The sequence below is a fragment of the Equus caballus genome, chromosome 15 (assembly GCF_041296265.1).
Source record: "Equus caballus isolate H_3958 breed thoroughbred chromosome 15, TB-T2T, whole genome shotgun sequence".
NCBI classification, from domain to species: Eukaryota; Metazoa; Chordata; class Mammalia; order Perissodactyla; family Equidae; genus Equus; species Equus caballus.
The window spans coordinates 14,884,600-14,900,283 of record NC_091698.1 but is presented as its reverse complement, the minus strand read 5'-3'; the positions used below and the strand labels follow the sequence as shown (position 1 = coordinate 14,900,283).

At 35.1% G+C, this 15,684-nt stretch overlaps 1 protein-coding gene across 1 annotated transcript in view; it reads right to left on the bottom strand.

The window, feature by feature from the left end:
• Positions 1-15,684, bottom strand: part of LOC138917792 (regulator of DNA class I crossover intermediates 1-like) — a 72,591-nt gene that overhangs the window by 2,448 nt on the left and 54,459 nt on the right. Inside the window, exons 11-12 of the mRNA XM_070235958.1 lie at positions 4,893-4,956; positions 1,269-1,351 (exon numbers count right to left, since the gene is read on the bottom strand). Of these exons, the coding sequence (XP_070092059.1) occupies positions 1,269-1,351; positions 4,893-4,956 (147 nt within the window). The remainder of the gene's footprint in view (positions 1-1,268; positions 1,352-4,892; positions 4,957-15,684) is intronic.

Below are 15,684 nucleotides of genomic sequence, written 5' to 3'. Positions count from 1 at the left end.
AAACAACCACAATAGTTCAAGAACAAGATGATGGTACCTTAACTAGGGTATTGACACCAGAAGTTGAGGAAGTAGATAAATATGCCAAGTATTTTGGAAGTACAGTTGACTGAATGAAGTGATGGAATGAATGTGGTTAAGGAAGGCAGATGAGGCAGAAAGAGATGACAGTTAATTACTAAGTTTCCAGAGCGAGCAATTGAATGGACAAAAAGGTATCACTAATATAGGAAATATCAATAAAACTGACTTGGGGAGAAGATCAGGGGAATTCAGTTTGAGGAATAAAAATAAGGAGATTTTTGTGAAACATCCAAGAAGAGGTATCCGCTAGGAAACTGGACATCTAAATAAGGATCTGGGCTAAAGTCGTAAAGTTGAGAACTGTCATCAACTAGACAGTATATAAGTCATTGGAGCACATAACATCATCTAGAGTTTGGAATGTAGGTTAAGAGAAGAAAAGGATCCTGCAGCAAACCATAAACACTATGACATTTATATAGGAGGAAGAGTGGAAGAGAAGTAGACAAAGGCATAAAGCAGCACTCAAAGAGGTATGAAAAAAACAAAAGAGTGTGTTATCATAAAAGCAAAGAGAAGAAAATGTTTCAAAAAAAAGAACATAATTTCTATTAATATTACTAAAAGTTCTTGTAAAATAAAAACTTTAGTGTCCAACGTATTTGACAAAATAGAAATCACTGGGGTCCTTCCTTAGCAAGAGCAGTTCAGATGGAAAGTGAGAGACAAAAGGTGGACGAAATGAATACGGAAGAATTGATGGAGGAGAATTCCATTAAATGTGATTTCTGAGAAATGCAGCATTCCCACTCAGAACATAGCATGTCATTCCAATTATTCAGACGACAGTCTTCAGTAACACTTTAGTGTTTTCTTCATATAAGCCTTAAGGTTTTCTTTTTGTATGTATTTTTGGTTGTTTTAGGGTTTCAATTCTTATGAGTGGGTTCTTTTAAAAACTCTTTTAAAAGAAACACAACTTTATCATATACACACACACATATCCTGATAAGATTGGCTTTTGTCAATAATAATGAACACATTCATTTATACTTTAATTTTATATTTCTGTTTATGTTCTTACATTTTTAATATTTTTCACTTTTTGTTTACATTTATATTTCCACTAGTTATTGTCTCAACTATTTGTTTCAGAATGTAAACGTACACTATGAGATATACAAAGAATTCTAAACTAGTATAGCATATATTAATAAGCAAAAAAAACGAAAAGCATACCTTACCATCTCTGAACTAGAACTGAAACAACTATCTGTGGGCCTTGGAGAGTAACTGGTAGACGAACTACTCTGTGAAGACTCAAGATCTGAAAACGAACATTTAACTCATGAGGAATGGTATTTATTAATACTCTACTAAATATATACACAGGCAGCAGATATCAGCTGGTAACATAAGTTTAGCTAACATACTGCAGAGCATTTTAAAAGTGTGCCAAAACTAGTTAAAACTTGAGAAACTCCGCATCTTGGATTTCTGACAGAGTATTACGGGTTTATTCTACACTTAAAAGTTTTTCATCTACAAGTAAAATAAGGGTACATAAGGCAAGAAAGGAGAACAGAGAAAATTCAATTGATTTTTTCTAATATATGAACAATGTTTTATGAACAAATAATTTAAATAATAATTTAAAGTGTCAACCTACAGGAAGGAGGAATAAGGCAAGTTTATTAAGTCCAAAGCACCAGATATTTGCTAATCTAATAAACGAAGCTTCCTTGTACAATAAAAGCTGTATTTAAAAAATCAACTCAAAGCATCCAGTCCGATATTCTTTCATTATGTGCTTAATGTGTTCTCTTATGATAGCAAGTTAAGTTTAAAAATAGGCCTGAGAAGTAGGTCATGACTCTTCACAATGCATAAATACTGTAGACCAAGAGGGACGTGCATTCACACTAAAGTAGCAACAAAAACAACAAAAAGTACCTACCACCAAATCTAACAAGAGACATGCAGAATCTACTTGAGGAAAACTTTAAAGTGCTTAAAGGTGTTCTAAACAACTATTAAAGATACAAAATTAGGCTGAATTAACAAAAAGACATCCCTTGTTCTTAGATAGGTCTACTCAACATCATTAGTATGATAATCCACACTAAATCAATATATACACTTAGCATTTTCCTGATAAAACTAAAATATTTCTTTGGAGCTACACAAGTTGATTTTAAAGTTTATATAAAAAATAATCAAAATTAGCCAGAAAAATTCTTTAAAAAGTACAAAGGGAGGTGTAACTGTTTTAGAAATTAAGCATACTATAAAGCACTTACCATAAAAATAGTACAGTATTAGCACACAAAGATTAGGAAAGACCAGTAGAACAGTAAAGAAAGCCCAGCACATATGAAAAGTTAGTACATAAAAAAGGTGGTATCACAAATGCCTAGGGAAAAGACGCATTTTAAAAACCTGAATCAATACACATCTCACACCTTAAATCACAATAAACTCTAAAGGGATTAAAGATTTAAGCGTAAAAATATAAAATCATACTAACACTAGAAGAAAACATTAAGTGAATTCATTTAACCTGGGAGTGTAGAGTCTTTCTAATTAAATCCAGAAGTATAAAAGAAAAGATGAATAAAATCAACCACATAAAAAAATACATTAATCCTTTGGCAAAGCAGGAGATATCATAAGCAAAGTCAAAACAAATCTAAAACCAATAATAAACTAGGAGGAAATATTTGTGACATATCACAAAGACCTAAATCTCTTTAATATATAAAGAGTTCTTAAATATCAAGAAAAAAATACCAAAAATTCAATTGGTCAAAAGACATGAATGGAGACTTTAAAGAAAAAGAAATGAAAACAGACATTAAATATTTTTAAAAGACGTTCAACTTCACTTATAGAAAAAGAAAAGCAAACTTAAACTGCCATCTATCCGTCTGTCTACCTATCTATTTTTATAAAACTCACAAAAATTCCCAAGTTTGAACACAATCCCTATTGGTGAGGCTGTGGAATAAAAAGGCACATTTCTGGTGAGATTGCCAAATGATGCAACAGGGAATTTGGTAATATCTATCAAAATTGAATTTTGGCAATAATAACTACACAAAAAAACAATGTATCTCCCCTTTGACACAGCAATCCTACTCCTAGAAATTATCCTGAAAATGTACCTCCACAATTAAGAAACATATACACAAAGTTGTTCACCAAGCATTGTTTATAAGAACACAATACTGGAAACAAGCCAAATGTCCACCAACAGGGCATGACTGAATAAACTATAGCCCATCCACATAATAGATTACCAAATTGTCATAAATAAGGGATGAAGAAATGTCTAGTACTAAGATGGAGAAATCTATAAGAAACTTACTAAATAAATGAATCCATTTATTTCATCTATAAAATATCCTATATTATACAAAATATCCTATACTACATTTAAGTGAGAAAAGTGGAGAACTAAGACTCATGTGAATATGTGTGTTTATATATTCTTAGGCTTTATTTTGAAGAAAAACAGAACACAACAAAACATAGTAAAATGATAAACCATAAACCAATAAAAAAGTTACTCATATGAGGCAAAAGGAAATAGGGCAGACAAGATAGGATAGAAACCAGACTACTGGTTTACACTTCAAAAATTTAAATTAAATCCAAAAGAAAAAAGTTGATAAAGATTTCTAGGTATCCTAGCAAAGTAGATATCCGAAAGAATCATTCCATCACAGAATATCTAAAAAGTACCACAAACTATTTTTCATAAAAAGACAGTATAGACTAAAATGACCACTCAAATATGAAGTATTTGCTACACGCAGCCTACAAGCAATTAGAATCTAGTATATATATATGAAAGATATATAGGATATATACATATATATCTACATATGGAAAAGATATATCCTATAAGGAAAGCCAAACTTTCTAAAAGAAATGTGACCAATAGACATGAAAAGTATTTCACAGATAAACAGGGGTGGCAAATCAACCTAATTAATAATGGGAAATATAAATTAAAATTACAATGAAATACCAGATTCCAACAATGATAAAAAGCTGATCCAGTGTTAGTGAGAATATATAACAACTAAGAGTCTTAGCTCCTGCAAGTGGGAGTTTAAACTGGCACAACTACTTTATAAAACAATCTTGTATTACCTAGAATAGATGAAGATGCACATAACATTTGAACTAGCCAATTCTACTCCTTGACTCATATTCAAGAGAAATTTTTTATACATGTGTGCCAGGAGAAATGTCAAGAATTGTCCAAGTAGCATTGTTTATTATAGCAAAATATTCAAAACAATCTAAATAACCAATGCCAGAAAATGTATAAATTGAGGTACATTCACACAACAGAAGGTTGCATAGCAGTAAATAAATAATTAAGTATATTAGAGTCACAAATATCAGAGTGGGTGAACAAAGAAAAGCAAGTTGCAGCAAAATATACAGCATTTGCCTCAATCTGTGAACAGTTCAAAACCAAGCAATGTAAAAGTCTATGTGTGATACCATAAAAACAAATTCAGGATAATAGTTACCTCTAGGGGGCAGGATAGGAAATGCAATTGAGAAGATCTTCAAATGTACTGATTACGTATTATTTCTTAAGCTACAAAGTGAGTACAAGGGTATCTATTTTACTATTATTCGCTAAAATGTACATATATGTTACATATATTCATCATGTATAACACATTTTATAAAAGATAAAAGTAGTTTTGAAGACAATTGCATCACTAGTATATTCTAAGATATCTAGGAAACATATTTGCTGGCAAAAACCTAAAAAAAAAAGCACTTAAAACAATTTCCACTTAAATGTTAGTTTTTTTAAAAGAAAAAAATTCACTTATACTGACGGACTTTCATAGTAGAGGTTGGCCTGCCTTTTAAAGAACACGTTCCTCCTTTTTCCATCAGAATCTAAAAGAAAAATAAAATTTAAGAACTCCTAAGTATACACAATAATATCCACTTATAGCTCCCTTTTCACCCCACCAAATCATTTTACAGTACTCTTCCTTCATATTACTTTAATTCCACAAAGATAATTTTAAACTCACAAAGAAAAATTTGCCTATGACAAACAATAAAACAAAACAAAATTGAAATTCATTTAGAAACAGCAAGCAACAGAAGAGACACTTGATAAGAAATGAATTGACAAAAAAGAAAGGATTCAGGTAATCATAACAAATGCAGCTGAAAAAAGGAAAAGATACTAAAGCAATTTGGAGATTTATTCTGTTTTTCTTTTTCTAGTTTGTTAAGTTGGATATCAGTTCATTTATTTTCAGGTTTTTTAAATAGTAAAAGCTCTTAGAGGTATCAATTTTCTACAGAATACATCATTGGTTTTGGTTTTCATCAATTTCTATGTAATTTGTAATTTATTTTCATTTCCTTTTCTTTTTTTCTTTTTCAAAACCAGAGTGTTTCTTAATTTTCAAGAAGATAAGGGAGGTTAAGCAATTCTTTTCCTCTTCTTTAGTTCTAATTTAATGAATTTTTTATTACAGAATATGGCTATGAATCTCTCCTTAGATAAATCTCTTAGACTTTCTTTGTGGCTTACTACATGAATTATGTTTGCAAATATAGTAGGGACTTATAGAAAACATATATTCTCTGTTGGTGGGATATACAGTTTTTGATAGACAGATAGGCAGCATAAAGGAGAAACCATCTAGTTGTTCACCAAACATGTTTCCCTTTCCTTTTAAGCATACAGCTAAAACACAATTCCTACCCTCCCTTGGAGTTGGTTTGGACACGTGATTTAAGTTCTGGTCATGGGCAAAGTGGTGTACACCACTGCCAGTGCTGGCCCATAAAAATTTTCTCCACAATCCTCCACTTCCTTTTCCCTTCCGCTATACCCAGTATCAACAAGTTGGAAACCTACCAGTTGAAGATACCAGAGTCCCTACCAGCTTGGAGCCCTGAATAACTTTGTCGAGCAAAGCCTCTTTTCTAACCTCACTATTTAATCATTTAAAAAGCCTTGTACATTCAACTCTTAGAATATTCAAGCCCCAAACCTGCACCAGTAAGACACAAGCTGAGAAAGCTATATAGACCCCCAAGACAGGCAAACACTCCAATATCCACTTCAGATCTGTTGATAGAGGATAACAGACAAATAAAATGGTCCCAAAGAGAAGAAACTAAATTATTTAAGGAATTTCCCCATCCTCTAGGATAGCAAGATTTTCACACAATGTCTGCCCAGCAGGATTTCATGATCTGTATGGATCAGTAACTCTGTATCACCTCTTCTTCTCCTTTCTGAATGGGCTTTTCGTTGAATTTTTACTCTCCTTGTTCCAATAATATATATTTTATTTACATATATCTTGCCATCTTTTTATTTTTAACCTCTATTATTATGTTCTACATGTTTCTTGAAAAACTATAAAGATTATTTTTTTCTTCTCAATTTGATATTCTTTGAATCTTGTTAAGAAAAATCAACCTCTTTATATTTCATATATTAATTGCTAAGCAGGTTTCATTCCTTACATTTTACCTTTCCCATTTATCTAAAAGTTATTTCATTCTTTCCCATCTTGATCAGGTTTCCTAGTGTGACATCCCCACTCCCTTGAATTCTGAATATCTTCTATGTGTTTTTATTTCCTAGTGATTACCTTCCCATTGGTAACAACCATAATTTAAATCTTATTCCTCTACTACTTTAAAATTAAATAAGTTCCAGTTCAAGACGGCAATGTAGGAGGATCCTGAACTCACCTCCTCCCACAGACACACCAAATCTACAGCTACATACAGAACAACTTCCTCTGAAAGAAACCCCAAAACAAGCTCAGAGACTCCTATACATCAGGGGAATGAGAAAAAACCCACAGTCAAATGGGTAGGAGAGGCCGAGACACAATCTTACCATAAACCCCACCTGGGCATGGTGATCCACAACCAGGAGGGAACCCACAACTCTGAGCTTCTCCCCAAGGAGTGAATGGCTTGACCCTCATATCTGGTACTTGAACTTTTAAGACCTTCACCAAAGAGATAAGCCCCCAAAACGTCAAGTTTTGAAAGCCAACAGGGCTTGTGTCCATGAGACCCACAAGGCTACACGGAATGGAAAAACAGTTCCTAAAGGGCTCGCACAGGCTCACCATGCTGCACCCCAGGGCCTAGAGCAGAGGCAGCTCACTGACTATCCAGTCTTTCTGCGAAACAAGCCTATTAGCTTATCCTCATAGCTGCAAACTAAGAGTCAGGCTTCTAATTAAACTCACATCTAAGGGCTGACTGTAATCCTCTCCAGTGAACTCGGAGGCTGGGTACCATCTTTCCACTCTCCCGCTGCCTCGCTCATGGTCACCAGTACCTTGCAGAATGGAGCTTACATTTGAGGGTCCCACAGGACTGTAACAAATGGAGAAAGAGTTCCTAACTGGCTACCCTCCAGGGCAAAGCAAAGAGACAGTAGATTGAATCGCACCCCAATCCTTCTGTGAGAGAAGCCTATTTGCTTATCTTAAATCTTTGGCCTAAGGAGCAGGCTTCTAATTTAACACACATCTACAGGCCTACTGAAATATTCTCCAAAGACCATAGAGCCCAGCGGGCACCATCTTCACAGTCCAACTCTGCCTTGCTCCAAGTCACCAGTATCTCCCAGAAAAGAGCTTGTGCACATTGTCTGGAGGCCCAGTTTTCGCAGCTGCCACCCACGGGATGCCCCTTGATCAGCTGGCTCTGGTAGCCAGCAAGGCTTTGAAGGGGATCAGAATTGGCCATCTGAGCCAGCCCTGATGGCCTAGTGGTTGAAGTTCGGTGTGTTCCACTTTGGTGGCCTGGGTTTGGTTCCCGGGCATGGAACCACATGACTCGTCTGTCAGCAGCCATGCTGTGGCGGCAGACCACATAGAAGAACTAAGACTTACAACTAGAATATACAACCATGCACTGAGGCTTTGGGGAGGGGGAAAAAAATGAAAGAGAGAAGAAGATTGGCAATAGATGTTAGCTCAGGGCAAATCTTTCCCAGAAAAAAAAAAAAAAAGAATTTGCCACCCCAAAATGTGTCTCTTTGCCTTGATTATTTTAAGGACAAAAGAGTCTTTGACTCTTTGAAAGAAATTCTGACCTTCCCCCTAACTGCCTAAAAGAATTTAAGATAGAAGGGCCTGTCCCAGGAAGGAGATACCACCATAGATAATTCTAGATGTGGTAGACAGAAAGACATCTAGCAAGGGCCATTTTATCAAAAGATCTCTTTCAGTTCCCATTGTCTACAGATGGCCCAGCAAACACTTGTTTATCAAACATTTCCATTTCCATCGTCATGTAAATTGCCTTCCTCTCCTTTGAAGTCCCAAACCACTACCCCCAATATCCTCCTTTATCTTTAGCTGAAGATGGTATTAAGGTGGCAATTTCAGCCACTCCAGCAAGATTTTCCTGGGTTTCTCCCATGTACATATGTTATCAAACTTTGATTTTCTCCTGTTATTCTGTCTCATGTCAATTTAATTCTTAGACCAGCCAGAAGGACCCAGAGGGTAGAGGAATTGTCTTCCTCCCCTACAGTTTACGTTCACAGGTCCCACAGGACTATAATGAACAAAGAAAGAGTTCCTAACCAGCTACCAGTCCAGGGCACAGCAGTGAGGCAGCAGACTGAAATGCCCGTCTTTCTGTGAAAGAAGCCTATTAGCTTATCTTCATACCTGTGGCCTGAGGGACAAGCTTCTAACTAAGCACAGACCTAGGGGCTAATTGCAATCCTCTCCAGAGACCAGGAAGCCCAATAGTTACCATCTTCACACTCTCCATCTGTCCCACCCTAGGTTGCTAATGTCTCCAAGAAAGGAGATTGTGCACATATCTAGCACCAGGGTTTCTGTGTCAGCTGCCCAAAAGACACATCCCTTGATAGCCTGGCTCTGGTGGCCAGCAGGGCTTGTGTTCATAGATTCAACAGGATGTCAGCAAGCAAACAGTTCTTATATGGCTATCACACCAGGGCTCAGTGCAGATGAGCACACAGAAATGCTCATGTCAAAGTCTTCCCATGAATGAGGTATATTTACATACTTCAAAAGCTGCTGCATCAGGGTCCAGTTTCCAATTAGACTGAATCTAGATGTTGACTGAGATCTTCCCTATTGGGACACTGGCAGGTTTTTGCACACCCTCAAATACTGGGAGCCACTAAAAATAAAGTAGACTGCTTGAACAACCACAAAGGTTTGAGAGACAACCAAGAGCTACAGCAGGGTTGAAACATAAGGTTCATCTCCTGCACGAGACCACTTCTTCAAGACTAGAGAGGTGGCTGTTTTACAGAATGCATGGAAACCAACACAGAGAATCAAGGAAAATAAAGAAACAGAAGAAGAAATTCCATATGAAAGAACAAGATAAAGCCTCAGAAAAAGACCTTAATGAAATAAGTGATTTACCTGATAAAGAGTTCAAATTAGCCATCATAAAGATGCTCACCAAGGTCAGGAGAAAAATACACGAAGAAAGTGAGAATTTCAACAAAGAGAACATAGCGTAGAAAGTATAAGAAAAATACCAAAAATAAATCACAGAGCTGAAAAATACAATGGAAAGGTACAAAAGAAGACTAGATGAAGCCAAAGAAAGGATCAGCAAACAAAAAGACAGGGCAGTGGACTTTACCCAATCAGAGGATCAAAAAGAAAAAGGAATGAAAAAGAATGAAGATAGCACAAGGAACTTATTGACAACATCAAGTGGACCAATATTTGTATTATAGGGGTCCCAAAAGAAGAAAGGGGCAGAAAATTTATCTAGAGAAATTATGACTGAAACTTCCCTAACGTGGGGAAGGAAACAGACATCCAGATCCAGGAAGCCCAGAGAGTTCCAAATGAGATGAACTCAAAGAGACCTCACCAATACACATTATAATTAAATTATCAAAAGTTAAAGACAAGGAAAGAATCTTAAAAACAGCAAGATAAAAACAACTTGTTACATCCAAGGAAACCCTCATAAGACTATTAGCAGATCTTAAGCAGAAACTTTGCAGGCCAGAAGGGAGTGGCACAACATATTCAAAGTGCTGGAAGAAAAAACTGCTAGTCAAGAATACCCTATCCAGCAAAGCTGTCCTTCAGAATAGAAGGATAGATAAAAAGATTTCCAGACAACCAAAAGCTAAAAGAGTTTATCATCACTAGACTGGCCTTACAAGAAATGTTAAAGGGACTTTAAGCTAAACTGAGAGGGCCCTAAATCAGTAACAGGAAAACATATAAAATTATAAATCTTACTGGTAAAGGTAACTATATAGTAAAATTCAGAATAATCTAATGTTGTAGGTGATGGGTTAATCACTTATAAAGCTAGTATGAAGGTTAAAAGACAAAAGTACTAAAAATAACAACTACAATGATTTGTTAATAAATACACAAGATAAAAAGATATAAGTTGTGACATCAAAAACATAAAACTTGGGAGGGCAGTAAAAATTTAGATCTTTAGAATGCATTCAAACTTAAGTTTTTAAGAACTTAGAATGTTATAAGTTGTTTTACATAAGCCTCATGGTAACACAAAGCAAAAACCTACAGTAGATACACAAAAGATAAAGAAAAAGGAATCCTAAGCACACCATTACAGAAAATCATCAAATCACAAAGAAAGAAAAAAAGAAAAAACAAAGGAATTACAAAACAGTCAGAAAAAAATGAACAAAATGGCAATAAGTCCACACCTATTAATAATTACTTTAAATGTAAATGGACTAAATTCTCCACTCAAAAAATATGGAGTGGCTAAACAGACTGAAAAAACAAGATCCATCTATATGCTGCCTATAAGAAACTCACTTCAGAGGTAAGGACACACACAGTCTGAAAGTAAAGGGACAGAAAAAGATGTTCCATGCAAATGAAAACCAAAAAAAAACCTGGCATAGCTATACATATATCACACAAAATAGACTTTAATACAAAGAGACTTGGAGACAAAGAGAGTAATAAGAGACAAAGAAGGTCATTATATAGTCATGCACCACATAAAAACGTTTCATTCAACAACAGACTGTGTATACAACAGTGATCCTTTAAGAAAAGTAACATATAGTCTAGGTGTGTAGCAGGCTATACCACTGAGGTTTGTGTAAGTACTGTAAGAGAGGAAAAAATTTTCCTCTACTCTTCTAGGTTTTTCTGGCTGATCTAAAAATTAAATTGACACGAGACAAATTAACAGGAGAAAAACAAAAGTTTAATAACATGTACACATGTGAGAAACACAATAAAACCAAGTAACTAGCCAAAGCCTTCACCTTAAATATCATCTTCAGGTAAAGACAAAATAAGATGTTGGAGATGAAGAGAGTCAGGGACTTGAAAGGGAAAGAAGGCAATTCACAGGTAAGTGAAAAGGAGCAAATGCTTAGAAAACATGTGTTTGGCCACAGAAACAGAAAAACACAGAAGGGAGTCCAAAAATCAGGCTTTTCTAGGTGCCTTCCTGTCTATCACCTAATTCATGTTATGCTAAGGTGATAGCTTGCTTCCTCAGACAGCTTTTTTTAATCTGAATTCTTTTAGGCAGTTAAGGGGTAGGTTACAAGACAAACTTTCTAAGTCTTTTTTTCTCAGAAATAGTCAGCCTAAAACAATCCTCACGTTAAAGAGACACATTTTGGGATGGCAAATTTTGTTCCCCTTTAGTATGCTCTATGAGGTTCTCACAATGATGAAATCGCCTACTGACGTATTTCTCAGAATGTATCCCATCATTAAGCAATGCATGACTGCATAATAAAAAAGGGGTGAATCCAACAAAAGGAGATGACATTTGTAAATATTTATGCACTCAACACAGGAACACCAAAATAAATAAAACAAATATTAACAGACCTAAAGAGAGAAAATATACAACAATACAACAGTAGGGGACTTTAATACCCCACTTTCATCAAAGGATAGATCATCCAGTCAGAAAATCAATAAAAACATATTGGCCTTACATGGCACTTTAGACCAGATAGACCAAACATACATACACAGAACATTCCATCCACAAGCAACAGAATACACATTCTTCTCAAGCACACAAGGAACATTCTCCAGGATAGACCATATGTTAGGCCACAAAACAAATCTTAATAAATTTAAGAAGACTGAAATCACATTAAACACGTTTTCTAACTGCAGTGACGTGAAACTCAAAATCAATTACAAGAAGAAAACTGGAAAATTCACAAATATGTGGATATTAAATAATATGCTCCTGAACAACTAATGGGTCAAAGAAGAATCAAAAAAGAAATTAAAAAATATCTTGAGACAAATGAAAATGGAAATACAACATACCAAAACTTATGGGATGCAACAAGAGCAGTTCTAAGATGGAAGTTCCTGGTGATAAATGCCCACATTAAGAAACAAGAAAGATCTCAAATAAACAACACAGCTTTACACCTCAAGGAACAAGAAAATGAACAAACTGAACCTAGTTAGTAAAAGACGGAAATAACAAAGATCAGAGTGAAAATAAATGAAATAGACACTAAAAGACACTAGAAAAGATCAATGAAACTAAGAGCTGGTTTTTTGAAAAGATAAAATTGACAAACCATTAGCTAGACTTAACAAGAAAAAATAGAGAGGACTCAAATAAATAAAATCAGAAATGAAAGGAAAGCCGTTACAACTGATATCACAGAAATAAAAAGCATCATAAGACACCATTATGATTAATTATACAACAAACTGGACAATCTAGAAGAAAAAGATAAATTTCTAGAAACATACGACCTACCAAGACTAATTCATGAAGCAATAGAAAATATGAATAGACTTATTACTAGTAAAGATATCAAACCAGTAATCAAAAACTTCCCAATGTCAAAAGTCTAGGACCAATGGCTTCCACTGGTGAATGCTGCCAAACATTCAAAGAAGAATTAATACCTATCCTTCTCAAACTATTTCAAAAAAGAGAAGAGGAGACAACTCTTCCAAACTCCTTTTATGAGGCCAGCATTACCCCGATATCCAAACTAGTCAAGGACACCACAAGAAAAGAAAATCACAGGACAATATCCCTGATGAACATACATACAAAAATCCTCAATAAAACATTAACGCTTCAATCTAGGTGAATGGCACTATCCCATCAACTACCCATTTACCCAAATAATAAATCCAGGTCTCCTTCAATGTTTTCCTTCTCCCGTAACTAATCAACAACAACTATCAAATCAAGATCTTCTAAATCTTTGTGATAGCTCTTCCCTCATTTCCATCCTTACTTACACTGCTCAACTTCAAGCCCTCATTATTTTTTGCCCTGCCTTGAGTCATGCCACTTCTCAAATCTCTCATTGTTGCTAGAGTCAACTTTTTAATACTCAGATGCCAACAAACTCCTCTACTAAAATTTTTTCAGTGGCTCTGTTTGGTGACAGAAAATAAAACTGGTATATGTCATGTAAAGTCTTTTATGATCTAGCCCTTTATATTGTCTAGAATTCTCTTTTGCCATTCCACCATCACTTGTAATTTACACTATAGTAGCAGCAATAACAACTGGAATGAAGTTACTTTGCAGCTTCTAAAATAAGCTATACTCTCTCACTTGTTAGTTTCTATCTATGTTGCTTCTTCTTCATAGTATGAAGGCAGTTTGTCCATTTGGTAAACTTATTAATTGATATCCAGATCAAAAGTTTTCTCCTCTATTACATCTTCCTCCTGACTAGCCATGAAACTTAGAATTTTTTTTTACTTGTCTCCCACTGACCTTTGTACAAACCCCAATTGGAGCAATTTATCTAAATGTATTATATTTTTTTCTGTTTCTGTCTAGCTACTAGACCATAGCTTCCTTAAAACAGGTCCCATGTCCCTTCATCTCTGTACCTTGCAGAGTCTAGTGCATAACACAATATAAGCTTCATAAGAACAAAAACTGTTTCTTCACCACTGAATCTTCAGTGTCTAGCATACAGGAGAACGACAATAAATTCTATTAAATGAATTCATGATATGTACTCAATGTACATACTGAAGACAAAAAGACAAAACAATTAATATAGTTGAAAATATACAGTCAGATAAGACAAAAGTTTGAATCCTGGCTCAAATGTGTAACTGTGAACAAGTTATTTAATCTTTCTGAACTTGAGTCTCTTTTGCTGTGAAGAGCTTACAGGATCCGGCTCTTGTAGATTAGAACTAAGTGAAACAGAAACTAGTGACCTACTCAACAAAGAATTCAAACAAAATATCATGAGGATGCTCACAGATATGCGGAGAAGAATGGATGAACACAGTGAGCACATCAGCAAAGAACTGGAAGATATAAAAAAAAAAACAATCAGAAATGAAGAATACAATACTCAAAATGAGAAATTCACTCAAGGGACTCAATAACAGAGTAGAGGAAGGAGAAGAACAGATCAGCGAACTAGATGAAAGACTAGAGGAAATCACCCAAGCAGAACAGAAAAGAGAAAAAAGAATTAGACAGAATGAGAAGAGAGTAAGGGAACTCTGGGACAATATCAAGCATGCTAACATTCGGATTATAGGGGTCCCAGAAGGAGAAGAGAGAGACAAAGGGACAGAAAGTTTATTTGTAGAAATAATAGAGGAAAATTTTCCTAACCTGAGGAAGGAAACAGACATCCAACTTCAGGAAGCACAGAGAGCTCCAAACAAGAGAAGCCCAAAGAGGCCCACACCAAGACATATTATAATCAAAATGTCTAAAATTAAAGACAAAGAGAGAATCCTAACAGCAGCAAGAGAAAGGCCGCAAGTGACATATAAAGGGAAGCCCATCAGACTATCAGTGGACTTCTCAGTCAAGACCCTACAGGCAAGAAGAGAATAGCACGACATATTTAAAGGCTAAAAGGAAAAAACCTACAACCAAGAATACTCTATCCATCAAGGTTGTCATTCAGAATGGAAGGAGAGATAAACAGCTTCCCAGACAAGCAAAAATTAAAGGAGTTTATCACCAAGAAACCAGTTCTGCAAGAAATGCTGAAGGGACTTATTTAAGCGGGAAAGCAATAACCACAAATAGAGATATAAAAAAAAAATTATCAAAAAAACCCAAAACAACAACAGCAAAAGACAGGCAATAAAATCACTAGTAAGGTAAAAGGACAGTAAAGGCAGCAGATCAACTACCTGTGAAGATAATATGAAGGTTAAAAGACAAATGTACTAAAATCACCTATTTCAATGATAAGAGGGTAATAGATAGACACACACTAAACACAAGAATATATATGATGTGCAAAACATAATGTGGGAGGAGGGGAGTGAAAAAGTAGAGCTTTTAGAAAGAGGTCAAGCTAAAGAGTCTATCTACTCAATATAGACTGTTACATGCACAGTATATTAAATAGGATCCTCATGGTAACCACAAACCAGAAACCTATAACAAGCAGGACAAAAAGTAAGACAAAAGAAATCAAACATATTACTAAAGATAACCATCAAACCACAAGGGAAGAGAGCAAGAGAAAAAGAAAGGAACTGAGAAGAACTACTAAAACACCCAAAAAAAGAGAAAGTGACAAAATGGCAATAAATACATATTTATCAATAACTACTTTAAATGTCAATGGACTAAATGCTCTAATCAAATGCCATAGGGTGGCCAACTGGA